Genomic DNA, 14,695 nt, shown 5'->3' on the forward strand with positions numbered 1-14,695 from the left:
AATACTTTGCATCATCTGGCTTGTAGTGTCTTTAATGTTATAAATCACACCAATGGGGGTGGATAAAAGGTGTTTGTAGATTCATGGTACAAAATACATGCCTTTGTACCGCTACGACAAGGATGTACAAATATTAAAGTGATGGAAACACACTGCTCAATACTCATCTGAAAAGTAGATTTAATTTTTAAAATAATATTATCAGACTGTTACGGATTTGGATATGTAAAATTGATATGTAGAAATGCAAGTTGCAGTACCATCCGAGAGCCACACTGAGCTTCCACACAGAGAAAACCAACCCGTATTTTCCCTCACCAATTATGAGGCCATCCTTGCCTCTCAAAGATGTATCCACTGTGTAAAAAAATGGATCTGCGGTAGAGATATAGAGACATGCGAAGAGAAAGATTTTTAGCACACTAGCAACACTAAGGAAATGTGTGAACTGATAAAATGCATATTTTCAATGTAATGCAAGTCGCTTTGGATAAAAGCGTATGCCAAAATAAATGTAGGTCCTCAAGGTAACCAAAAAGGCCCATTTCCAACACACAATATAAGGGGCCCAGAAAACCTAGCGATGGCCCTAATCTTTAGGGTGTGTACTGTAAATGACAGAATTTGCCTACCAACTTCTTGCTTGTATATCTTGTTACAAAAGACAAGCATAAACCATAAAGTAATTTCCTATCAAATAAAAAGCTGTTATGATAACATTACTACATGAAGATAACAAGAAAAGTAAGTTGAATAAGCCTGTATTAAATATTTATGCCATTTTCTCAAGGATTTCCGTTTTCCAGTTTGGTTGTTGCTTTCTGTTTCCAGAAATTATTACTACCAGTTTTCACATCCGCACAAAGTGCAACTTCTAAAACATGCTCTCGTGCTTGTGAGTGAGGGTGTGATGCCTGCCTGCCCCCGTGACAAATCCCTGACGCCTTCATCCGGGACTCTTCCACCAGACCACTCACTCTCCAACATGGCGGCGTCAGGTGAGAAAAATGCGCTCTCGCGGTCTGCCTTCATTTGTAGGCTTCTTTGCGGAACAGCGCTAAACAAGTTTGTAGAGCACTCTTGGGTTCAAGCGTAAGGGTTATGGCATTCACTGTGTGCGTTTTACGATAACCGCACTGCTAAATATACTGGGAAAATACACTGAAAACACGAAGGATTAGTTGTATTGGGGAAGCCTTATGCTCAAATGAGTTAGCCAGTTTGCTAGCGGCCAAATCATGTGCCTCGTCTGTCTTGTTCTCCTCTGCAGTTTTAGGACGGGACGAAATTTTGCAAACGGATGTTAGGGTGTTTTAATGTACGTGGTAGTTTATAAGGTTAATGCACGTAAAGTTTTGATATTATGGTAAATGATAGTGCCTGAAGTTCAGTGCTAATAACCCGTGCTTGGCGCGCATGCGCAGTACGATCCAGAGGCGGGACCGGAGAGGTCACCACGTGCGTGGAGCCGTGGGCATAGAGCTGAAATAGACTTTCTCTCATCTTTTTTTTTTTTTTTTTTCAAAAGAACTGCGGTTGGGTTGGTGATTTGGGTTTGTTTCAGTGACTTGTTTTTTATGTGTTCCCCAAAAATACTTTTTTTTACGGATTTATTCAGTGCAGTTGCATCGTTACGCCTGTAGGCGTCCTTTTGCTGTCTTTTTTTGGTGTCGAGTCATTGAATCATTTACTAATTCATTCTATTAAAATCGAGTCATTCATGACCAAAAAAACATGTCGTATTATTCTGTATTAAAATGTATGTCAAGACTAGTTCTGTAAAAACACTTTACAGAGGGTAAATACTTTAAGAGGGTTTATGCATCATATATATATATATATATTTCTCAGTAAGTTAGCAAGTGTTTCCAAGGCTTGTACAAGCAGCTAGATGTACAGAACTTATGCAAGTACAGCTCTTATCTTTTTGAATGGGGAAAGACTAAATTATCTGAAACTGTTTGTTAATGATACATCTGATTGACATTTCAAGTCGATAGTAACATTTGACACCAGTGGTATCATAAATTGTGCTTCTGCTTTTCCAGGCTTGTCCAACTAATGCATATACAAGTTCTAGAGTAAACAAACATAATGTGAGTTTGTCTTATGTCACCTTTTCCCCCCACATTGATTGCAGTGTCGCTAATGCATTTTTTGCACAAGGTGTGACATTGCTCACTGGTGTGAAAGCTATTAGTGTCTGTTCTGGGTTTTATGCAATTTAATGAAGGGTGTTAATAGGCTTTACCTGGAAATCCTCTACAAGTGTAGTGACATTTCACTGTTAAAGCAAGCAGATATTAGAGAATAAACAAATAGTGAGATAATGTCTTTTGAATAAGCCTATCTGTTTTTTGCATGGTCATGCTACATCTGTTATCTGTGTCACCATGTGGCCCATCTAGGGTGGAAACATTAAAACATTCTTCTTCTTCTGAATGTTAATGGTGGCATCAAATTAAAATTTACCCTAGCTTTTTTCAAAATGCATCTTATTGTAAACATTTCATCCGTGCATATGTTTATTTGTTTTGACTTTATTCTAAATCAAAATGTCATAACTCTGACCCGATCTTCTGGTGAAATGGCAGATTTCTCTCTGGTGTAGTATGCTGAACTACTTCAATCATTTTGTCCGTTCAAAGTGTAGTTCAACCAAAAATGAACATTTGTCATCATTTACTCACCCTCAAGTTATTCCAAACTACTGTCAGCTGTTTGGTTCAACGTATTTATCAAATAACGGAATTCGTCTGTTTTGGTGTTCTCATAGCATCTGTTTTTCTTTATTAGCTAAGAAGAATAAGAAGAAGGGCAAGACCCTGACCCTGAATGACTTCCTTGCGAATGATAGCAGTGGCAGTGTACCCCCCAGTTACCCCAGCACAAAGACCACCAACTGGGCAGACGAGACCGATGACTTGGATGGAGATGGTGAGTAAACGCTGGAATGCACTACATGACTTTTAAAATCTGAAAAGCCAGGAGACTCGTGACAAATGAAAACAACATGTGCTCTAAGAGCTGCTCAAAATATCAAACATGTTTGATATCCTCAGACCTGATGGAATCATAGTCTGAAGAAGTGCTGCACGATTTGGGGCAGAAATCCAGTAGTTTTTTTTTTGTTTTGTTTTTTCTTTTCTCAATGAATTGTGCAGCCATAATCTGAAGCTACAAGAATTTTGTTTGTATCAATCAATCATAGACTGCGCAATTTTCTGAGTCCTCCAGACTGTAAATCGATTGACCGCTCTCGGCTGCCACGCAGCCCACCCTACACTGCCTTCCTCGGTAACCTTCCCTATGATGTCAGCGAGGAATCCATCAAAGACTTCTTCAGGGGCCTTGCGGTCAGTGGGAATCTGCAAGTTTACATTGAGTCTTTCCTATCAGGAAATATTACTCTTAGCTGCTTGACAAATGTAGGTTGTGTGTAACTGGATATGTTTTGTGTGTATTCTCAGATCAGTGCAGTACGTTTGCCACGGGAGCCTAATAACCCAGAGAGGCTTAAGGGTTTTGGTTATGCAGAATTTGATGATGTTGAATCCTTCTTGCGCGCTCTCAGTCTAAATGAGGAGGTGGGTTGTCAGTAAAATACTGACCTCAGTCAATTGCCTTTGTTTTCTGTTTTGAGTTAACATTGCATTACATTTGTGTAGAATCTTGGGAACAGACGGATCCGGGTGGATATCGCAGATCAATCCAATGACAAAGGTGAACTGAAGATATACAAACTCCTTCATGTTGTCTTTGCCTCTGTGAAAGCATATTTCTATTATCATAATTTATATTTTCTTATATTTCTTCCAGAGAGGGACAGTGGGACAATGATGGGGCGAGACAGGGATAGAGGTCGTGGGATGGACTTTGGCCCTGATAAGACAGATTCTGATTGGAGGGCACGGCCAAGCGGGGACCAGGATGATGGACCACGCAAAGACGATGGATACGGTGACAGTAAGTTAAACAGATGCAAACTCTGTATCATGCTTAAACCAGCGTTCATTTTGACAGCAAATTTAGTTATCTGAATTGTTTTAGACTAGTTTAAGTTGTCTAAATATCATAAGATTGTTTTCTTTACAAGGAAATACCAGTGGTTATAAATGCTTTCTTTAAAACAACTTGCATACATCCTTCATTCTATCAAGTTGACATATTATTTGTATAAATGAAATATAAATGAATCCATATTAAATTGTTATTAGTCATAATGTTACAATCACAAAATTTTGGCCAGATTGTGCAGCTCTACACACAAGCATAGCAAACGTGGAGCTCATTTTGTTGTTGTTGTTTTTGATTTAAATCGCAATGGCAATTTTAGTTTTTATGTTTTTATTTCCACCAAATCATGCATCCCTAATTATAAGAAACTTTATGCTGCTGTTATTGGCAGTCAAGGTTAAATAGATTTCATCTTAAATCTGGTTTGACTATGTTAACACACTGTTGTTTGTACTTCTTTGTATAACTCATTGTGGTATATTTTTGCAGGGTCACGTGACCGCTATGAGTCGGACCGATTCAGAGATGCTCCAAGACGTGATGATCGTTATGACAGCGGTCGAGATCGCTTCAGTGGTAGAGAACGCTATGATGACAGAGGTAGCAGAGACTATGATCGTGGAGGTTTGTAGCGTTTCGTCCATGGGTTTCACAAAAAAAACATTGCTTAATTTTTCATATGATACCCAAAATGAAAGTAAATGCTAGTGCAGGTTAATTTCTCTTTAAGTTTCTGTGTTTTTGGTGGGTTATTAATTGCAGTTTGCTTTGTAAGTTATGCTATGGTTGTGATTGTCTTAGGTTATGACTCACGTGGTGGTGGAGGACGGCGAGGATTCAGCAGTGGCTTCAGGCGAGACTATGATGACCAGCGAGATGGAGATCGAGAAGAGCGTTTAGACAGGAGGGATGATGGACGAGAAGAGAGGGGTACATGAGACTATGTTAATGCAGAAATAACACACTTCAGCTTTAAAGATACAAGTTTAATATCAGGAATGTTGTTTCTAAACTAATCCGATTTCATTCTAGGCCCTCCACAGAGGCCCAAGTTAAACCTGAAGCCACGGAGCATCCCAAAAGAGGAGGAACAGAGCGGAAGCTTGTCTCCGCAGAGTAACACTGCTAATTCCAGCAGGGCTTCCTCTATATTTGGAGCAGCCAAACCTGTGGACACAGCTGCCAAGGAGAGAGAGGTGGAGGAGAGGCTGAAGAAAGAACAAGAACGACTCCAGAAACAATTGGAAGAGGACAAGAACAGGGCCTCGGAGAGACGACCACGAGACCGGTGAGAATAGATGGGTTGATATAAAAGAGATTTTCTCTGAAAACGTAACTTTTAAATTGTGATAAAAGAGTATTTATAGAATTTGTCTCATTTTTTTTTTTTACATAGAGACTCGAGTTGGAGAAATGAAGAGCAATCTAAAGAGTGTCGACGTGCAGGAAGTGAATCCTCGCAACCTAAAGGTAATACATTTATGCATGTGTTAACTCTTTCTCTTTATTTTTTAGTTGATTATGATTTTTAATGAAATGAGGCCAGATTCGTTTTTTGTTGTTGTTTAATCAAAGATTATTTATATAAAGTGTGTGCTGTTTATTTATAAACTGTTTTATTTACTTTGTTTCTTCCAATGATTATAGCTGTGGTAGCTGGCATGGCGCTAAATTATAAACAATTATCAAAGCATGTATATTAGCTATGCACTAATATTACAATCCTGATGAATTATAACTCATATAATGGCTGATAAACGATAAATAAAGCATTTTATGCTACATTTTATAACTGGTATTAAAAATCATAGTCGTAAAGAAACCTTGTAGAAGGACTATATTAGCTTTCTTTAATTGCAGTGAATGAATGACAGATCGTGTTTGAAGCAGTATTAACGAAAACTAATAAAAATATTTGTGTTAAATTAAAATAAAGCTAAAATAAAATATAAATATTAGATAAAAAAGCTAAAGTTAAATGAACAGTAGAAATTTTTCCTTGGAAACTGAAATGTTAAAGGGGTCTTATTATGCTGTTTTACAAAGTCTTGATTTTGTTTTGGGGGTGTACTAGAACAGGCTCTCATACTAGGTTGTTCGAAAAACACAGTATTTTTCACATATTTTACATTATTACAACACCTCTCTCCCCAGTCTGGCATGAACGGCTCGAATAGTTCCTGTATCAAATGAAGGCCCACCTTCTGAAGTACGAAATGTGCTGTGATTGGTTCGCTGGGCCAGTGTGTGCTGTGATTGGCACCACTCAGCGCCTGGTCTATATCATTTTGAAAATGCCTATTTTGAGTGGAAGCAGAAACACGCTGTTTTTCGGGCCTGTTTTTTTAAATGCAAATGAGCTGCTGCTCCCCGCCCTCTTTTCCAGAATAGAGCTGTGCCATTACAGCTCGTACCTACTAAAAAAACATCTGTTTTGGTTCTGATTGTCATGTTTATCGAGATGAAATCATGCGTTTTAAACCATATGAGTTTAAACTTCTGATATACGGTTTTCTGAGAGAACACATCATCCGAAGCACACGGACAGAAAGCGGCTGTCACAGCATGTGAGTACTAAACTAAGTTCTCATTCACACACAAGTTTACGTTAAAAACACACATGAGTTACGAAAACAGTGGGTTATGTCTGTGAAGGTAAACAGCTGGGAAATAAATTGCATGTTTATTTTAGATCTGTGTGGCAGCAGCACTCTTGCAGAAAAAGGCTTACCAAAACAAAGTTACTAGGTTAATCTTTTTCACGTTTCCTTGGTTGGTAGATGCACGGGGGACCTGATTAGCACTTAAAACCTGGAAAAGTCAGATTTTCATGATGTGTCACCTTTAATACTAAAATAAATACAAATGAAAATTAATTACAAATATTAATAAATACTATATAAGTATATAAATACTACTAAAATAACAATGGGTTGAAGATGTCTACAATGATAGTGAGAATACATATCCCTGTAAACTTTTTTTTTTCCAAGCAAATATGCCTACAAAAGAAAAGGTCCTGACATTAGTAACAAAGTGTTAAATAATTACTTCTGTATCTGTGATGTTCAGGATCTAGGAGTCAAGATGGTGAACATTCAGAGAATGAAGTCTTCAGTGGACAAGAGGATGAGCCGATCTCTCCTGCATGTCCATCACCCTCTTCCAATCAGGGAGGGCTTCCACTGAAAGTAATGCCAGCTCCTCCACCTAAAGAGAACGCCTGGGCCAAACGCAGCACAGGGGGTGGTGCTAATGAGAAGGAAGGACCACCCTCAGCTGCCCCTAGCAACAAAAGTGCTCTTAAACCCAACAGGTGTCCTTTCTCTCACAAGTTATGGAAATACAAATATAAAACACGCAATGATGAAGCACAAATAACACTCGTGTTTTTTTGTCTTTCTAGGTCAGCTGAAGAGAGAGTATTGGGTAAAGGTAAAAGTCCCCACAATAACACTTGAAAAGACTGGGAAAATTTTTTTATGAATATATACAGTTTTCACACTTGTCTGTTGTACTATTTGCTAGATGAAAACCGGGTTGATGGCGTTCGAAGGGATAAAGTTGTGCCTCAGGGAAGCGGAGGAGGAGTTGGGAGAGGAGGGGGTCTGGGAAGAGGAGTTGACTGCCCAAACAAAGACAAACAGAGAGAAACTGCAGACAGGTGAGGCAGCCTTCACAAATGTGAATTAAATTTTTTTGTACAATATGAATTTGTACAACTACATAGACATGACATTGACTAAAAAGCAGTATCTGAATCTAAATTACTTTTCTTTATATTAAAAGTGTATTGGAACTGCTAAGCTCTAAAACGGTCTATAAAAATAGTCCTTACAACTAGCATTTTATTACAAATGAAGCTGTAAGAAAAAATGCTGTCCGAAAAGTATTTAACACTAGGGCTGGGCTATATGACCAAAAATATTATCACAATATATATATATATTTTTTTTTTACCATATCATACAATATCAATATTCATGTGCCATTTCTGGGGAATTAAATGCTTACCACATGTTTGTAAGACTTGCTTCTTCACAATTAAACTCCACAGAATAGTTACCTTTTTATTTAGGGCGCCATGAAATTCATTAAACTTTTCCCCAAATTATGCGTTTTTTTCTAATGAAGTGAATTAATAAAACTTTAACAATTTAATAAGAATTTAAAATGTAATCCAATGAAAATAACAATTCATGTATTGTAAAACATTGCGTTTTAATTTTTTGTCAAATATGATGCTGCACAACAGAACTGTATTAATTAAAACATGGAAGAAAAAAAATCTTGGTTGAATTAATCCCTAAAAATTACGATATTTATTAATTTGAGAAGTTCATTTTAGTAGACAGCAGTAATATATTTCTGTCATAATTTCTTCAAGTTAAACTGAAAATGCTGGGTTGTCATGAAGATCTTTTGAGTTTCAGTTTGTATTTGACTGTTTTTTTTCTCAACTAAAATGTGACTCAGAGCTGCTCTGGAGATGACGTTAGTGCATTCATGTCCTCATATATTGAGACGCAGATGCTGAAAACACACGTTTGAGTTTTTGTAGTAGATGAAACAGCACTATTCATTCACACAAAGACACGTAGAACAGGCAAACCTATTAGCAGCATGAACCGTCTGGCTGTAGTCATGTTTTTTTCTGCTGTGTGATAGACTTAAATTAATCCATAATAAGTAAGAATGTCCAGAGCTTATCGTTGCTATCGACATACATTTTAGTGTGATCTCAATATAATATTGTTTATCTATTCTTAAACCCTTTCATGAATTTTAAATGACAGGAAGGAGGTCATACGGGAACGAGATCCTAGAATAGCCTCAGAACCAAAGAAATATGAAGAGAGCGCTCCTCCTGTGAGTACTTCATCTGGACCTGACACCTCACTGAGCAGATGTAGTCAACATGACAAGAAAAATTAGACCCTGAAAATAATTGGTTGTAGAAACCTATATATTAGTGTAGTTGTTCAGCCCACTGTTGTGTAAACTTCTTGCTCAGAAAGAAATATCAGAAAATTATTTTCTTCTACCACTCTTACTTGATCACAAAGGGTGCTTCTCAATATCCCTCCTCACTTCCTCGCTCCTCCGTCCTCCATCCTATGACCTCGGAAACCGATCGAGCCATCTTGTAGGACATCTCAATTCTCTAATTACACCTCGAGGAGGCGAGGAGTGAGGAGGCTTCCTAAGGAGTCATGAGCGTGGATACACAGGTGTATCCTTTGCGGAAGTGTTTTATCAACTAAACGTGACGCATGTGTACATTCTCCTCCCCCTTCACATCTGTCGTAATAATTTACATTTATATTTTATCTTTGCAGTTTAAAAAGCAGTTTTTAAGCCATACATGTCATATATTTCAACAGGCCATCTTGCTTTATTAATATTTATTATGAATGCCTTAAATAACGAACTTCAACAACACAAGGGCAGATCCCTTTAGGTCAGCTGATGACGCTTTGAAGTGACGCTTGAGTGGTCAAGAATATTCCAGTGTTCATCCTTTGATTCCTCAGTCCTCATTTCCTTTCTTTGCATCCTGCCCTCGTATCCTAAGGGGGGGTGGAGCTAAGACGCGAGGATGCACAAATAAGAAATGAGAAGCACCCAAACATTGAGGTCATAAACTTTCTTTTTGTCCCTACAGCAATTCAGCTCCGCAAGTAAGTATGCTGCCCTACTAATGGATGGAGACCAGGGAGAAGAAGATGGAGAGGAATGAACAATTAGCAAGGATCAACTAACTTCAGAAACACAGAACAGAAGAAAAGAGCAACTGAATGATCAAATGAGGGGTTAAATTAGAGTTTCCTCATGATGAGGGAGTGGTGTAGCTTAAGGGATGATGGCCAAGGTACCCACAATACTGTTCTCTGTCACGTTTATGGAAATTTATACTGGTATTCGTAAAACTGGCCCATTTTAATTAAAAATAAAATAAAATAAATCAGTGCCGTACGTAGACAAATGCATTCATACATGTAGACATTTGAAAATCATTGTTAATTTGAAAGTCGTTATAATAAAAAAAATGTAAGATACTGTAACTTGTCTCTGAATTCCTTTTTTGGTTAATTCAGTCAGCAACTGCAATATGATGCATAGTAGCTTTTTCATAGATTTTATTTAATTGTTCACTCATAATGCTCAGTATTGTGTTTTAATGCCATAAACCATGTTGCATTTTTGTTGAAATCTCCCACTGAAGAGTTCGTGGTTAGCAGAAACACCCTCAGAAGGCGTATGCCAAAGGATAGGCTTTCCACTCAAATCCTTTAAATGCTTCAGACTGAAACTCAAGGTTTCTCTCTTATTTTGGTCATCTGTTCATTTCAAACCTGTGTAGCATTATGTTCTCAGGACAGGATAGTGAACTCCCTCAAAGTGCTCTCAAACCAATGTAATGGTCCAACACTGAGGCTGTGCAGATCCTCCCAGTCCCTTGGTGATTGAGTATTGAAAAGCTGTCCAAGACCCCTAATGCGTTTCCTTCCCAAGGACTATATTATTAAACTAATCAGAAAAATCTGACTGCATGAAAATCCACAGTTGGACTCCAGTGGCTGTATGTGTGCCACAAGAAAATTGGTTTTGTGACATTTTCGAGCTGTTTTCTCTTAAGCTTTGAATGATTTTGCGTTTTGTGTGTTTCTCAAGGTGTTTTTCCCATAACTGCTTTATTGGATGGATTTTACGGCCCATTCTAGGGTGGGAGTTTGTTGCATTCTTTGTGTGGTCATGTTGTGCTGTTCATCCATGTTTTCCCAGCTGCCCTAACTGAACCTCTCTTGCATGTAGCCTGATTTGAATGCAGTTCTATCCTTACAGAGTTACTACAGTGCATATATATTATCAAAATGTTTGTGAAAGAGAAAAGAGTTGTCTGATCTGGCATTTTCTCTTTACTGATAATCCTTAAAACTTGTAAGGACTCAGTAGCTGCATTCACTATTATGAGTGCATTGCCAATGTGCCTACACATAGAAATACTGCAGCTCAATGACAATTAAAAACGCACTCTGGTTTTGTGATGAATCAGATTTGATAAGCTTAATGTTTTTATGTCATCCCTGATGGCTTTTATAAACAAGCCATGGCTCTGGTCTGCCATACGGTTTATTTTAGGGCAGAAAATAATGTTTGCTTGGCTTCTAGTTAATGGGTATTGATAAACAAAAATTTACTCTAATGATAAAAGTTATTACATCTCGTTCACCAAGAACAAAAAACTATTTGCGTTTACACAAATACAACCAACGCCACTTTAGATGCAATGGCTTCTGATTGGCTGTCACAATATCACTCTGTGTTGTTATCGTTGGTTATTATTCCCTATCCTCATACAATTACTAAATATTAAGATCTAATTGTCCTTCTTGGTGTGAACGGGCCTTAAGTTACAGGTTTTCTGTATGAAAATAGTTACAGAAATTATTCCGATAATTTATTGCGACACATTCACACCAAAAACGACAAGTATGATGATTTCAGCGTTTACGATAAAGTTCTTTTTATTATAAGCCCGCACTGCCACTTTAAATGCTCAATATTTTTAATGGGTGTATTATGATTGGCTGTCAGAATGTTATCGTTCAGCTGTAAAAAAAAAAAAAAAATAATAATAAAATTCGTTGAACATTATGTTCATGTGGAGTTCCCTATCCCCACATAATTTGAACTAGCCTACTATTAAAACTTTATAGTTACCATAGTTATTATCCTTGGTGTAAACGGGATTTTAGACAAATACTTACCGTGGTACAAGAATAGTATCAGATGATAATACCTGGTAGGCTACTCACAATGAATGTACCATGATACTAATACGATGGAATTACCACAGTACATATTCTAGAATGAATGAATGAATAAAATTTATTTATTTAACATTTAGAACTTTTAAATCCATTGGTAATTGATATTTTAGCATGTTTTCCCAACCTATAGTAGTGAGACATCTTGGGTGTAAGAAACAAAAAGCAGAATCAAGGTATGTTCTGTGTTTATAGCCTCTAGTGACAGATGCAGTGCTTTGTGTGTTCAGTGTTGTTTTCTGCTGTGTCAGATGCATGTATGTGTTGTTTCTGTTGTCTGTAGAATGACAGTTGGTGCTAACTGGTGGTCTCTGGACACAGAACCTACTAGAGCGACCTTACGTAACCAAAAAACATTTATGTATTGGTAGCTTTTGGTAACAATTTTGTTGCTTTTTTGAGTCTCTTAGCTTTATGTTAGTTTACTTAAATAGTTTTGCATGCGCAAATGTTTAAAAGTAAAAACAGTCTTTGAAGTCACAAGATAAGGTCATAAGGTTCTTATAACCTCATGACATGGATTGTTTATAAACTGCATTATATGTGAATGATAATTATGCAATAATCAGAAACATTTGAATTCATTTGAAATGCAGTAGCCTATCACACTGCAGAATACTTATATCTAGCCACATGCTATACTGTAATTACATTATGAATAATTGACAAACATTATTTGCCATGCAAATTACCTTAAATTGTAGTTTGTTTTTGACACAAACAGTTTTGTGTAGATATTTTGAGAAAAGTAGCTACGTAATGGATAGGAAAGTGGGGAGTGTTGAACATTTATTATTTTGTTTTATAGAATATTTTTATATTTATCTATTATAAATTAAAGTTGTGTGTTTTCGTCCAGTAGAAGTATGTTGAAAACACGGTCATGATATTTATTTTATTTTATTTTTTAATAAAAAGTCTTCCAACAAGATGTAACCTTCATTAACATAATTGCAAATAAAATTATAACTCAGAAGTGAAATGCTTATTTTCTACCTCAAAATGTTGTTGTCTTACAAATCTTAAATCTTTTTTGACTCAGAGTCTTACAACTTCTACTGTTGCCTCAGGAAGATGGTGGTCCTTCACCCTGTAGCCCATTTTTAATTCACTGAACTGATGTTACAACTTGCCCTGTTTTACAGAAACTTTATTATGAATGGAATTTTATTCATGGAAGAGTTTTTGTGGTTTCATGTGCTTCACAGTAACTTATTCAGTATTGCACCCACACATGCAGATGGGAGGCGAGTGCTGCTTGGACGGAGCGGATGTGAAAAAACAAGAACAGATGCTTTGTTGTCTCATTCTGCCAATGAAAGATGGAGATGAGGAGGAACAGAAGACCTAATGCTCTCTGTGTGCGGACTTAGGGACTGGGTGGTGGAGAGATGTTGGAATACAAGCCTTAGGGGTTGTGTGTGAGTGTGTGTGTGATGGCTCCCAGTGGGTGAGCAGAGCTCGAGTGCCAAAGAAGAGGAAGGGTCTGACGTAAGCCTGCCAAAAACAGCTGCGAGAGAGACGGAGGAGGGCGTTACATAGTGTGCATGTGAGGGGTTCAAGAGACAGTCAGAGGGAGGACACCCCGAGAGACTGAAGAGGGAGACTTTGGAAGTGGGAGAGAATGTATGAAAAAGAAGGTGTGAGAGATATGATTCTGTGTTGGAACTGGACGCTAAGGCATTGAGGAACAAGGAGACTTCCTTGAGGACAAGGGAAACATAAAACAAGGAGCAACCTGGACTGAAGACTAAGGAAAAGAAGGGCTAAGAAAGAGTAAGAGGAGAAGGAAAGGATTTTCAAGGAGGAATTAAGCAAGTAGAATGGGTTGTGTCTTCAGCAAGCAGCGTTGGGTTAAAGAGAGGAATCCCCAGCCCTCGGACCCCCCGAAAACACGAGACCTCACAGAGGATGCAGAGATTCTCAGCTTAACAGAGGTACACGTGTGTGTGTGAGTGCATGGGGTCATATATTGGTAAGAAGATCTCCAGGCAATAAATGCAGTGGGTCTGCCTCAATGGTTGTTTTATGTCTTCTGTAAATCATTACATACTTGCAGTCATATTGGGTTTTCAAATAGGGATCTGTTGAATTGAGAATCAATAGAGAACATATGTAAAACATATACAACTTGTTATTTTTAATTAATTGGTAACTTTTTAACTAATGATCTGTTTTGCATTATGTAATGTAGTAATGTTAATGTACTATATAAAAGTTATCTTAGTAACACTATACATTAAGTTCACATTCATTAACATTAGATAATGCATTAGGTATTATGAACTAAAAAAACAAAAGTAAAATTTTTTATAGCCTTTGCTAATCCAGTTTAATGTTAAGTATACTGTTGTTCATTGATAATTTGTTAATTCCTAATTCATATGATGTTCATTTTCTACAGCCTGAAATGTTCAAATGTATGGTGCACAAATGAACATTAATCTAGTTTAATAAATTATAAATAATTAGTATAATTAGAATAATTAGTTCATGATACCAAATGCATTAACTATAGCTATGTTATATTTTATTGCAATATGTTAGCATATATATTATATTATATTATATGCTATAGTATGTGACTGGATACTGGCTGATACAGTTATATTGACTATAATTGTTGTTATATAGTTATATTAACTTATTAACAACATCAAGATTTCAGAATAAAGTTTATATTTTAGGTGCTGTCAGTAGTCAATACTTGCTTTAAGTGGTTTTGTTATGAATGTTTATACTGCCGTCACTGGTCAAAATGCGGCTTAATAGACACTGCAAGTGTAAAGCTATATTTTGCTGTAAGGATGAATATTTTTGAAAGGATAATCCTGCCAATGAACATA

The 14,695-nt window shown here is 37.1% G+C and overlaps 2 protein-coding genes across 3 annotated transcripts in view; both read left to right on the top strand.

Moving 5' to 3' along the window:
- The first annotated feature begins 872 nt into the window (after positions 1–872).
- On the top strand, positions 873–10,082 carry LOC107711078 (eukaryotic translation initiation factor 4B-like). Its single transcript, XM_016516001.1, has 15 exons — positions 873–998; positions 2,797–2,941; positions 3,185–3,356; positions 3,471–3,587; positions 3,669–3,723; positions 3,820–3,966; positions 4,507–4,641; positions 4,819–4,947; positions 5,050–5,305; positions 5,414–5,487; positions 7,090–7,333; positions 7,424–7,452; positions 7,546–7,681; positions 8,814–8,886; positions 9,683–10,082. The coding sequence occupies exons 1-15, from the start codon at positions 911–913 to the stop codon at positions 9,755–9,757; spliced, it is 1,875 nt and encodes a 624-aa protein (XP_016371487.1). The 5' UTR covers positions 873–910; the 3' UTR covers positions 9,758–10,082.
- A 3,199-nt stretch (positions 10,083–13,281) lies between these two features.
- The window catches only part of tns2b (tensin 2b), a 20,479-nt gene continuing 19,065 nt past the window's right edge, over positions 13,282–14,695 (top strand). For both annotated transcript variants that reach the window (XM_016515994.1, XM_016515996.1), the window contains exon 1: positions 13,282–13,786. In XM_016515994.1, coding sequence (XP_016371480.1) covers positions 13,673–13,786 — 114 coding nt within the window. In that variant the 5' untranslated portion in view covers positions 13,282–13,672. The remainder of the gene's footprint in view (positions 13,787–14,695) is intronic.

This window comes from Sinocyclocheilus rhinocerous, unplaced genomic scaffold (assembly GCF_001515625.1).
Source record: "Sinocyclocheilus rhinocerous isolate Xijiao unplaced genomic scaffold, SAMN03320098_v1.1 scaffold85, whole genome shotgun sequence".
In the NCBI taxonomy this organism is placed as follows: domain Eukaryota; kingdom Metazoa; phylum Chordata; class Actinopteri; order Cypriniformes; family Cyprinidae; genus Sinocyclocheilus; species Sinocyclocheilus rhinocerous.

Excerpts from the sequence above, each read along its gene's own strand:
- LOC107711078 (XM_016516001.1), top strand. The coding sequence starts at position 911 with ATGCCTGCCTGCCCCCGTGACAAATCCCTGACGCCTTCATCCGGGACT. Across the intron at positions 3,967-4,506 it reads AGACGATGGATACGGTGACA|GGTCACGTGACCGCTATGAG; the intron begins GTAAGTTAAACA and ends ATATTTTTGCAG. Across the intron at positions 5,306-5,413 it reads GAGAGACGACCACGAGACCG|AGACTCGAGTTGGAGAAATG; the intron begins GTGAGAATAGAT and ends TTTTTTACATAG.